Source organism: Onychomys torridus, unplaced genomic scaffold (genome assembly GCF_903995425.1).
Source record: "Onychomys torridus unplaced genomic scaffold, mOncTor1.1, whole genome shotgun sequence".
Classification (NCBI taxonomy): Eukaryota; Metazoa; Chordata; class Mammalia; order Rodentia; family Cricetidae; genus Onychomys; species Onychomys torridus.
The window spans coordinates 1,070,212-1,082,364 of NW_023412870.1; the positions used below are offsets into that span (position 1 = coordinate 1,070,212).

A 12,153-nucleotide genomic window follows, 5' to 3' on the forward strand; every position below is an offset into this window, starting at 1 on the left:
TAACAAAAAAGCACTTAAAATTCATGTTGGGGCCTCTTCCCTAAGAGAGATAAATGTGGGAGGAAGAGAAGGGAGGAGATTCAGTTAAGCTGGAGGAGGAAAGATGGCACAGGTTTTTTTGTTTTTGTTTTTGTTTTTTGCTGTCCCCTTTGGGACAGGTTCTCCTATGTACACCTGGCTGTCCTGGAACTCACTAGAAAGACCAGGCTGACCTTGAACACACAGAGATATGCCTGCCTCTGCCTCTGGAGTTCTGGGATTTAAGGCGTGCACCACCACAGCCAGCTGGCACAGAGCTTCTAAACACACAAGGGACCCGTGAGGAGACACAGCCCAACCATCCCCTCCGCGGGTCCCTCCCATGGGCCTGCAGGAATCCTGCCTGCCCCTAAGCTGTCTTCAGGGCCCCAGACAGCCTTTCTTTCACAGCAGTAGTGTCGCCTCATGCAGGATGCAACACTGTTCTCTACAGCTCTGCCTCTCCCCAGACTCAGTAACTTTACTTCATGTTTCAGGTTATGGGTTCTTCTGAGGATGCTGAATGTCCTTCTGGGTTTTTTTAAGGCATGAGACCACTCACCTTTCCAGCGTATGAGCTCTGACACATGGTCTGTTCACACTGTTCAATATTTGAAGGAGTTCCTTAGCTTAGTTACTTAAGGTGGGCTGCTACAGTAAACTGGTGAGCTAAAAATGTGAACTTTGACTTGATCCTATGCAAAAATCCTATTGGCCTGTTTTTGTTTTGTTTTGTTTTGTTTTGTTTTGTTTTGTTTTGTTTTTAACTAAACACAAGTAGAGTTATATAGGAAGAGGAACCTCAGTTGAGAAAATGCCACCATCATCCTCTCTATAGCCAAGTCTATAAGGCATGTTTTTTGATTAATGATGGAAAGGCATACCCTACTGTGGGGAGGTGGTTTTGGATTGTATAAGAAAGCAAGTATAACAAGCCATGGAAAGCAAGTCAGTAAGCAGCAATCCCCCATGGACTCTTCTTCATTTCCTGCCCTGACTTCTCTCAGTGATAAAGTATAACCTGAGAGCTGTAAGCTGAAATAAATCATTTCCTTCCCAAGTTGCTTTTGGCCATGGCGTCTTATCACAGCAATAGAAACCCTAACAAAGACACCTCTGAAGGTAATGGAGCAATGGATAACTTTGGAAAATAAGGTGTTCATGAGGTAACAGTATTATATCAATTATAATTTCTTTGAATTCAGGGCTGGAGAGGTGTCTCAGCAGTTAAGAACACTGGTTGCTCTTCCAGAGAACCTGAGTTCAATTCCCAGCAACCACATGTTGCCTCACAACAATCTATAATGGGTTCTGATGCTCTCTTCTGGCATAAAATTGTACGTGCAGATAGAGCACTCAATACATAAAATAAAATAATAAATCTTTTTAAAAAAACTAAAAAATAAATTCTTCGAATTCACTTCCTGTACAAAGTTTATTTCAGAGACAACATTATTGTAGCCAATGCACAACAAAATATGAAAGCAGAAAGTAGCTTGATGCCATCAACTTGTTCTCAATGACTCAGAATAAAAATGGTACTCTGAGAATGTAGTGTAAGTGAGTTAAAAAAATTTTACTGGTGAATCTTTTAAAAAGTTATATAGGAGCCTTTAGAACCACTCTGGTAAGTTTTATGAATACACGACCTTGCTACAAAACAAAATATTTGAAAATGTATCTGAATGATATTAACTAAGAATTATGCAAAACCAAACTCTACTTGAGAAAGGGGGATCTCAAGTACAAGTCCATTCAGGACTACATAGTCAGTTTTAGATCAGTCTCTGCAATGTAGCAATACCCTGTCTTTAAAAAAAGAAAGGGAGGCAAGAAGGAGAGAGGAAGGGGGGAAGGAAGGAGAGATGGAAACAGGAAGGAGGGAGGGAGGGAACATGGAAGGAGAAAGGAGTAAATTTTACTTAAGGTACAAAATTTTGCCTTATATGAAAAAAAATAATTAAATAAACTTACTTTAGATTTTCAATAGCAAACTACATGGGGTTTTTGGTCATTGTTTTGTTTTATTTTGTGAGGCAGGGCCTCACTCTGTAGCCCAAGCAGTCTCAAACTCACAGGCCCTCCTACCAAAGCCAGACCAAGGCCAGAATTGTATCTTCTCTGTGTTCCTTTACACTTTTTAAAATTATTTTATTGTTTTTAATTATGTGTGTCTATGTCTGTGTATGAATAGGCACACATGTGTACAGGTGATTGAGGAAGCCAGAAGAGTCAGATCCCCTGGAACAGGAAGTCTGGGTGGATGTGAGTGGGCCAACATGAGTGCTGGAACCCAACTCAAATTTTCTGTGAGAGTAGTTTATGCTCTTAACCATCTAGTCCTCTCTCCAGCCCCACGATTTTATGTTCTTGAGGAATTATGTCATATAGTACCAGGTGACAATATTTGTAGCTCTAACATGCTTTTCTTAAATTTTTCCACATACATACATTAGAAAGTTGAGATAAGGATTTCTCACTTAAAGGGAAAATATTCGTTCCAATTTTATGAGCCATAAAGATTTTTTATTTAATTTTAATTTTATTTTATGTATATGGGTGTTTTGCCTGTATGTATGTATGTATATCTTCTGGTATAATCTTCTGCAAACATGCACTAAATGGAACACAACTGCTACAAGAAAGTAAGATAAGTCCTTGTTATTATTTATCATCAGATCATCAATCAGCCACACAATTCATCGTCATTCCTACCACACAGAAGAAACAACTTCAAAAGACCAATATTCAGATCATAAAATATGCTTAGCAAATGTTTGTAGTAACAATGAAAATTATTTAGTGAATCCATGTTTTTAATTAGCCTGTTTTGCCCTTAACCAAACAATCAGAGGCTCCAGTATGAGGACCTACCTGTTCCTGGTTTCCTTGGGACCACTAGATATTTGACCAGAAGCAGTGGGAGAAGACCAGGAGCAGTAGGAGAACACAAGGAGCTGCTGGGTCAGGTGCCCAAGAAAGCACAGGCAGAAATGTCCAAATAGCAAAAATTCATGACATATTGACTCGTGATAATGGGAGAGCAACTTCAGCTGGATTCATAGCAGAAACGGCCATGGTCAACCACAGCTACCCAGCAGGCTTCCTCCTGCTGGGCTTCTCTGAACACCCACACCTAGAAAAGATTCTCTTTGTGGTGGTCTTGTGTTCCTACCTCATCACACTCCTAGGAAACACACTCATCCTCCTGCTGTCCACACTGGACCCCAGGCTCCACTCTCCAATGTACTTCTTCCTCTCCAACCTCTCCTTCTTGGACCTCTGCTTCACCACAACCTGTGTGCCCCAGATGCTGGTCAACCTCTGGGGCCCCACAAAGACCATCAGCTTCCTGGGATGCTCTGTCCAGCTCTTCATCTTCTTAGCCCTGGGGACCACCGAGTGCATCCTCCTGACAGTGATGGCCTTTGACCGCTATGTGGCTGTCTGCCAGCCCCTGCACTATGCCACCATCATCCACCCCCGCCTGTGCTGGCAGCTGGCAGCTGTGGCCTGGATGATGGGGCTGCTCCAATCCATTGTCCAGACACCCCCCACCCTGCGCCTGCCCTTCTGTCCCCATAGACAGATAGATGACTTTCTATGTGAAGTCCCATCTCTAATTCGACTCTCCTGTGGGGACACTACTTTTAATGAGATTCAGTTGGCTGTGTCCAGTGTCATCCTTGTGGTTGTACCTCTGAGCCTCATCCTTATCTCTTATGGTGCTATCGCCAGGGCAGTGCTGAGGATAAACTCTGCTGAAGCATGGAAAAAGGCTTTTGGGACCTGCTCCTCCCACCTCATTGTGGTCACCCTCTTCTACAGCTCAGTCATTGCTGTCTATCTGCAACCTAGAAATCCCTATGCCCAAGAGAGGGGCAAGTTCTTTGGTCTCTTCTATGCTGTGGGAACTCCTACACTCAACCCTCTAATTTATACCCTGAGGAACAAGGAGGTAAAAAGGGCATTCTGGAGGCTGTTGGGAAAAAATGGGGACTCCAAAAATACCTAGCCGAGAAATACTTATGGCAGGAGGATTGCTAGGCCAGCTTGGTAGTCACATTAAGATCTTTTGAACAAAACTGGGGAGAAATTGGTAATTGGAGCATGAGTTACTGGTGCATACAACAGGAAAGGCAGGGATGGGAACCTGAATTTCCTACTTATGAGTCTTGCTTCAACTCCAGTTCTGCTCCTGTTACATCAAGATGTACTGCTACTATACTGTAGTGAAGGATGTTGTAACCATATGGTTTTCAGGTGGTTGGCAGAACCCCACTAATGGTAAGCATTTATAGTCTTGCAGACATTAGATATCCCACAGTTGGGGGCCTTGTCTCTTACAGCGTTCAGTGAATAGCAGCAGGTCTGACACATTTCCTAATGGATACTTTTCTTGCAAATGTAGGATAACCTTGACCAAGAACTCTAGAGGCCAAGAATTCCTTCCCACCATTGATACTTCAATACTCTAGAGTCTGGAGTCTGGTGGGTCAGATGTGCAAAGCAGCAATGCACTGGTACAACAGCCCTTTCCTGCTTTGTGTTCTAGTCACCATTAAGTGGTTCTGTGAAGAAAGCTTGTCACTGAAATTTGCTTCCGCTATGGCCAAAGCATTAGTAGTTTACTACCAGTGGTGTTAAATGTGAACACACAAATTTGTCCTTACCCGGCCACACTAGTGGAAGCCCATGAACTGTGGACTGGTGGCTGTGGAGCCCCCATGGGACTGGACTAGGCCCTCTGGATATGGAAGACGGTTGTTTGGCTCCAACTGTTTGGGGGAACCCAGGCAGGGGTATTGGGATCCATCCCTGGTGCATGGGAAAGCTTTTGGGAGCCCAGTGACTGTGGTGTGATGCTTTGCCCAGCTTTGGTGCAGTGGGGAGGGGCTTGGACCTGCCTAGGCTCAATGTGCTGGGCTCTGCTTACTCCCCACGGGAAACCTTGATTTGGGGGATGTGGGGATATAGGGGGGCTAGGAAGGGAGGGCTGGACGGTGAGAGGAGGAAGGAGGGGGATCTGTGGGTGGTATGTGGAGTGAGTAGAAAATTTCTTAAAGAAACATGAAAAAAAAAAAAAAAAAGAATTTGTCCTCACTTTGAAGAGATGTCATGTCAGGGTCCAGACTATCAGACCTCTAACAGCTTCAAATATTTGAGGAGCCCTAGATCTTTATGAGTTTTATTTTCCACTCTCTGAACTAACTATTATAAATGCCGCCAGCACACTTCCCCTCCTGGTGGACCCCGATTAACTAATACAATTTCAATTCAGCTGATGATTAAATTTTCTGGAATTCTACAAAACAGTTGTTAAATTCAATCATGATTAAAGATTAAATCAGTTGACTGTCAGTAATGGCTAATACTTTCACAATCCTGTGAAAATACTCTGTGACAAATTCCACAAACAAGTGATGAGGATCCTGATATACAATACTTTGTATAAGATTCTCAGAAATGTCACATCCTGAAGGAAATGTTCTGAAAGCTATAAATAGGCTATTTATCAATGAATGTTATTAAAATAAGTCTTGGGCCAGACAATGGTGGTGCATGCCTTTAATCCCAGCACTCGGGAGGCATAGGCAGGCGGATCTCTGTGAGTTCGAGGCCAGCCTGGTCTATAGAGTGAGTTCCAGGACAGCCAGGACTGTTTCACAGAGAAACCCTGTCTCAAAAAAAAAAAGAAAAGAAAAGTCTTGGGATGTTATTTCTAATTTCACTCTTAAAAATAGAAGTAAAATGTTTTAAACCTGTCTTTTTTAAGCAATAGTATATATTTTAGGTAATGTGTATTTAAAATCAAATTTAGGTAATGAATTTTGGTACATGTATTTTTTTTCTTTAAGATTTATTTATTTTGTACACAGTGTTCTGTCTGCATGTATGTCTGCAGGCCAGAAGAGGACACCAGATCTCATTACAGATGCTTGTGAGCCACCATGTGGGTGCTGGGAATTGAACTCAGGACCTCTGGAAGAGCAGCCAGTGCTCTTAACCTCTGAGCCATCTCTCCAGCCCCTGGTACATGTATTTTTAAACTGTGTTGAATCAATGGATGGACTGAAATGTCTTTTGAACATTAGAGGAGCTAATGTTTGTGTTGCTTTTAAACTATTTTGATTAAAAGATCATTAAAAATAAGTTTCTGAGACGGGCGGTGGCAGCGAATGCCTATAATCCCAGCACTCAGGAGGCAGAGGCAGGTGGATCTCTGTGACTTCGAGGCCAGCCTGGTCTACAGAGCTAGTCCAGGACAGGCTCCAAAGCTACAGAGAAACCCTGTCTCGAAAAACCAAAAAAATAAATAAATAAATAAATAAATAAATAAATAAATAAATAAATAAATAAATAAGTTTCTGAAAATTTTGGAAATTTGCTATTGGTTTCATGTGATAGGTTCATGCCATACAGATGTGTTCATGTATGTGTATACATGCATACATGTATGTGTGTCTGCATGTGTGTAGAGAACCTTTAGAAAATGTTATTTTATGTGGATTTATATGTTTAACATTTCAAAATGTATTTTATGTGTATGTGTGAATACTTGAGGGTACATATGCAAACCATGTGTGTGCAGGAGTCCTCAGAGGCCAGAAGAAAGCACCAGATGCCCTGACACTGGAATTATAGGCAGTTGTGAGCTGCAGTGTGTATTCTAGGATCTGAATCCAGGAGCTCTGTAAGAACAATAAGCACTCATAACTACCATCTCTCCAATTCCCTATATTTTTTAAATATTGCATGTGAATCCTCATCAATATTTCTGGACATATTTCTAGAACTTTCTTTAACTATTTCAGATAGTATTTAGATTAACAAATGTTACCTTTTTCATATTCTGAAAAGTATATTCAAAATACTCATGAGAAAATGATCATAATCAAGTTCACAAATCTGTCCAATTTTTCTTTTCATAGATCGTCATTACTATCATGTGCCGACAACTAATATTCTCTTCCTCACAGAAATCCTGTTATGTTACATTGCTACAACTTCCTTTTCAGTCCTCATTTGTGCCTATGCCCCATGCTGTTGTAACAGAGATCACCACAATCACTCCTCCGTCCTAGAGGAGGAAAAGAATTGTGAGGAGGTTGAGGAGATGGCTCAGCAGTCAAAAGTGCTTGCTGCTCTTCCAGAGGACTCAAGTTCTGTTTCCAACACATGAATCAGGCGGCTCACAACCACCTGTAACTTGAGCCCAGGAGATCCTGAATCCTCTTCTGGCCTCTGTAGGCATCCCTCTTGTACAACATACACATAAATAAAAAACAATATTTTAATCATTTAAAAGAATATAATTATCTGATAGTGGTGGTGCATGCCTTTAATCCCAGCACTCAGGAGGCAGAGGCAGGCAGATCTCTGTGAGTTCGAGGCCAGCCTGGTCTACAAAGCTAGTTCCAGGACAGCTAGGGCTGTTACACAGAGAAACCCTGTCTTGAAAAACACAAAACAAAACAAAAGAATAGAATTATCATAATAAATATGTCCAAACAGCATTAAAAAGTTAATTTATACAAACTCAAATTGAAATAAATTGTAATAAAATAAAGATAATAAATATTTAAACTCCTGATTTCCCAGTTGTTTTATTTATGCTCTGTGACTATTTATTTCCATGACTTCTAGATGATAAAATATTTTATCGTGCACTGACAGCAGTGTGCAACTGTGCATTTTTTTTCCAATTCTATGTGGTTGTGACATATCATATTGTTTGTTTGTTTGTTTGTTTGGCTATTTTTTTTTTTTAGACAAGATCTCACTATGTAGCCTTGCCTATCCTAGAACTTGTTATGTAGATCAGTCTGACCTTGAATTCACAGAGATCCATCTGCCTCTTACTCCTGGGTGCTAGGATTAAAAATATGCTCCACTATAGCCCCACCATATTGACAGTTAAAAATTGGCCACAGTGGAAATAGTTATACTATAGACAAGCATGCTGTGCACACCTTTAATACCAGCATTAAAAAGACTTGCAAATTTCAGGTCATCCTTGGATACATAGGGAGACCCTGTCTATATAAACCAAGAAGGGAAGAAGGATGGGATGGTGGAAAAGGGACAAACAGAAGAACAGACCAAGGGAAGAAGGCTAAGTTAAAATACAGAAATCAATACATGCTCTATCTCAGGCTTGTTTGCCTGAAGGAAAAGACACTGCCAATGTCCCATTGGAATAGAGTTATGAAAGAGTTCTGATACAAACTTGAAGCAAAACTGTAGTGTCAACTTAAATCCACATCTGTAAATCTAACTTGCATCTGGTCCTTTTTCATAATAGCATCTGAAAAGAGACTATTCAGTACTATAATGCAGAAAGACTGTAATGCAGACCCAGACCGATGCAGGCATGAAAAACAGGCATCACTACTATAGTTGGAGCTAGTCCTTGGTTTCCTTTGTAGGGTTCCATCATTTCTAAGATACATCTTGGTTTGAGGATGATTAGAATAGTAAACTGCATGGCTGACGTAATAGAGTCAACCATCTTTTGTATCCTGCTCAGTGTTTTTACACTGTGATAATCTTTTGGGTTATACTACCATTCTCTTGCCTCTGTAGAAGAATGTAGATTCAGGTTTTACCACTGCTATAACTGTCACTCAACACACCAAAGAACCACTGTGGCATTCTGCCAATACTAAACATACACATTTGAGTTACATATTCTGAGTTCAAAACTGAGATCCAAGTATAGCTATGGCCCTGATACATCTACCTTCATTTGAACTAGGATAATGGAACCTGTATTCCTATTATGATGCTTAGTTTACATTAGATGAGGGGTAGACAAATATCCTAAGTCTTCTAAAAACCTAGGATTTAATCATCCTGTATTATCACAGTGTGGGATGTTTTGAAAGAATTGAGCAGAAAGGTAAAAATCTGAGAGAACTGAAAGGTATAGTCCTCCTATAGGATAAATGAAAGACTTAAGAGGAATGTCTGGATGCTTGTTGTGGGATACTTGATCTCACTTTGACACCCCAAGACAATGTTAATAAACTTAACCTTGAATCAGTGGGCAAAGCTAGCCACTAGACATCAAAATTAGGCAACAGAAGCCAGGATCACAGATAGAAAAGACACACAGGAAGGAGTAGGGAGAGACTTAGAGATTTTGTACTTCTTCAGTCTGGGATGTGTGGAGAGAGAGGCGCTTGCTGAGTCTTCCATAAAAAGGGGGAATGTTAGCTGGTTACTCCTCCACTTCTTTAATCCATCAGGTTTTCACTCTAATATCTGACTCCCAAGTCTTCCCTGGTAAGAGAACAACTTAGATAAAAACAACATCAGGAGTCCAACAGATGGAACTAGTTTATATGGAGGCTTCTGAAGCTGCCACTTTTCCCTGCCGCTGCAGCCACTCCCCGGGCAGCTTCTCCCACCACCACCACCTGCAGCCTCCCCTTGTGTCACAGGCTTCTCCCATTGAGGTACCCCTACATCCACGCCTGGGGTGGATGCTGCATGTACCTGTCTCACGACACCCGTTCAATGCCCGCTTGGGCTTCTGCTGTGGCTAATCCTCCACAATGCACACAGGGCACTTCAATGCTCTGTCATCCAGATGGACCCTGCACTGGTGCCCACCACAGCCTCACCACCTGCTTTGCCCTCAGTGCCCACTGTGTCAGCCTGGCTGCTGTGTACACTGCCATGCCTGCATGACACCCCCCACCACCATGTCACCTGTTGCCACTGTCACGGCCACCACTGCTGTGGACAAACTGAAAGTCAACAGATTTGATAAGGCACTTGGGAAGGCCAAAGAAAAATATTTACCACATTAAAAATGGGAAATATCACAATGCAGGGAGTTAGAACTCTATACTGAGCAATGGATGGCTTGAAAATGGAAAAAAATAAATGAAATTATAACCAACTTAGCTAGGATTCACATAATGTTGATTACAGTTTTTATCAGTTTGGTAACTCATATTTTACCCTTTAAAAAGTGGTTTGATAACTGTGCTAAATATGAAAAAATGACTGATAAAACACAAACCTTCGAAAGACTTACTATTGATAAGATACAAGCCTTAGAAAGACATACTAAGGAAAATAAGAAAAATATCCATACACAGGGAAACTTAGACCAGAACCTACCACGTCACCACATGATGAAACCCAAGAGGGGTGGCCTAAGGCTATTAGAAAACCAACCTTAGTATATCCAGTTACCATACAAGAATGACCAGCAGATAGGCACCCACAGGTTATGCAGAAGTTAAATGGAATCTTATAGAAATGTTGGATTTGAGGAGATGTAAAGAATCAGTCATTTCATATGATAAGCATTCATCCTATGTAAAACAGACGTTAAATTCATGGGCAACTCAGAACAAAATTATTCCCCCAAGACTGGAAGATTTAGCTACAGCAATATTGAAAGCTGATCCTCACTTACAATGGACAGCATGGTGGGAAGAAGCTAGGGCCACAGAACAATGGAATAGGGCTAGAGGTATTGATATTTCCCAAGATCAGTTCCTCAGTGAAGGCCAATATGCTGGTTTGCAAAGTCAGTTTTGTAGCAGGAATCTTAAAAGTTCTTATTAATAAAATCAAACCTGAACCAGGTATTGGGGTGAACGCTGGAAGATCAGAGAAGCAGAACAAGCCACAGCTACCTCACCTCGCCAGTTCCTCAGCTGATCCTATTTCCTCAGACTGGAAGCTTCTGAGTCCTTATCCAAATGAATCTCAGCTGAACTGCTGCTCTAAAGCCTGAAAGCTTAACCAGTTAAAAGATTCTAGTTTCTAGTATTCATGATTTATATGCCTTGCTGCTTTCTGCCATCACTCCCTAGGATTAAAAGTTTACTTTGTGGGATTAAAGGCGTGTGCTACCACTGCCTAACCTCTATGTTTAATATTATGGCTGTCCTGTTCTCTGACCCCAGATAAGTATATTAGCATGCACAATATTTTAGGGAACAAAATACCACCACACAGTTTGGATTCGATGAGCACATTTTGGCCCTATGTCGGTCGGTCAGCAGCTTTGAATGGACAAGGTTGAAGAATCAGGAAAGAAGTCTGAGTCATTTACTAAAATTATACAAGGCTCAAAAGAAGCATTTCTGATGTTTTATAAAGATTGGCTTCAGCTATAAATAGAATGTATCAGATCCAGAAGTCAGACAAATACTAACTGAATATTTGGCTTTTGAAAATGCTATTCAGAATGTAAAATGATGATTAGGCCTTTAAAGGCAAGATCAGAACCCATAGATGATTGGATTAGAAATACAGCTGATATTGAATCTCATGTTTATAATGCTGCTTTGATAGGAAAAGTGATTTCTAAAATTTTTTTTAAATCAAAATGTCAGAAGTTTTAATTGTGGTAAACAAGGTCATCTGAAAAGGGATTGTAGATGAGGCATTCCTAGAAACACTGATTTTTCTAAAGATAATGCAAATGGAAGGCCCCAGCCTTCTGGAGCATGCAGAAGGTGTGACAACGGCTGGTACTGGACTAATGAATACAGATCAACAATGGACAGGCAAGATAACCCTTTGCCATCGAAAAATGCCTTAGGGGGACTCTCACAGGTCCCATTTGGTTCAATCATTCCCTGTCAGCATGGGAGAAACTCATCCACAAAATAAAAGACTTAATGCCTGTTTTAAAAACATCCATACTCTGGATGTGATCATGGACACAACAGCTTCAGTAGATACAACAAAATTTCAGGAGATTACACAGTGCTATATTAACTTTAAATTTTTTAAATGATAATGAGAAAGGAACAACAGATGTACAGAGACACTGGACAATACAAAAAAATTGCTAAACTGAATCATCCTGTATATTTTAAGGATGTGTTGAGCTCAAAATGGAAACTTCTTATGTTGGGAAAGAGGTTTTGCTTTAAGTTTCCACAAGAAAAGCTGTAGATACCATCAAGATCGATAAAGATCAGATTGGATCTGGAAAGACCTCTTGATTAGGAAAGGCAATAGTTCACTAAACAGCTTGGTCATTCTATCCAAACCAACTCATATGACTAACAAATGCCTTTCATTTGATTACTGTTTCTGTTGCCAAAAAAAATTTTGTCTTAGCAAAGATATAACTTACTAAAAAAGGAATTACCCAAA

At 40.7% G+C, this 12,153-nt stretch overlaps 1 protein-coding gene across 1 annotated transcript; it reads left to right on the top strand.

Moving 5' to 3' along the window:
* The first annotated feature begins 3,094 nt into the window (after positions 1–3,094).
* On the top strand, positions 3,095–4,033 carry LOC118576046 (olfactory receptor 2H1). The gene has a single exon (XM_036176456.1). The coding sequence runs from the start codon at positions 3,095–3,097 to the stop codon at positions 4,031–4,033; it is 939 nt and encodes a 312-aa protein (XP_036032349.1).
* The last annotated feature ends 8,120 nt before the right edge of the window (positions 4,034–12,153 follow it).

Bases quoted from the DNA above. Each gene is read 5' to 3' on its own strand.
- LOC118576046 (XM_036176456.1), top strand. From the start codon at position 3,095: ATGGTCAACCACAGCTACCCAGCAGGCTTCCTCCTGCTGGGCTTCTCT.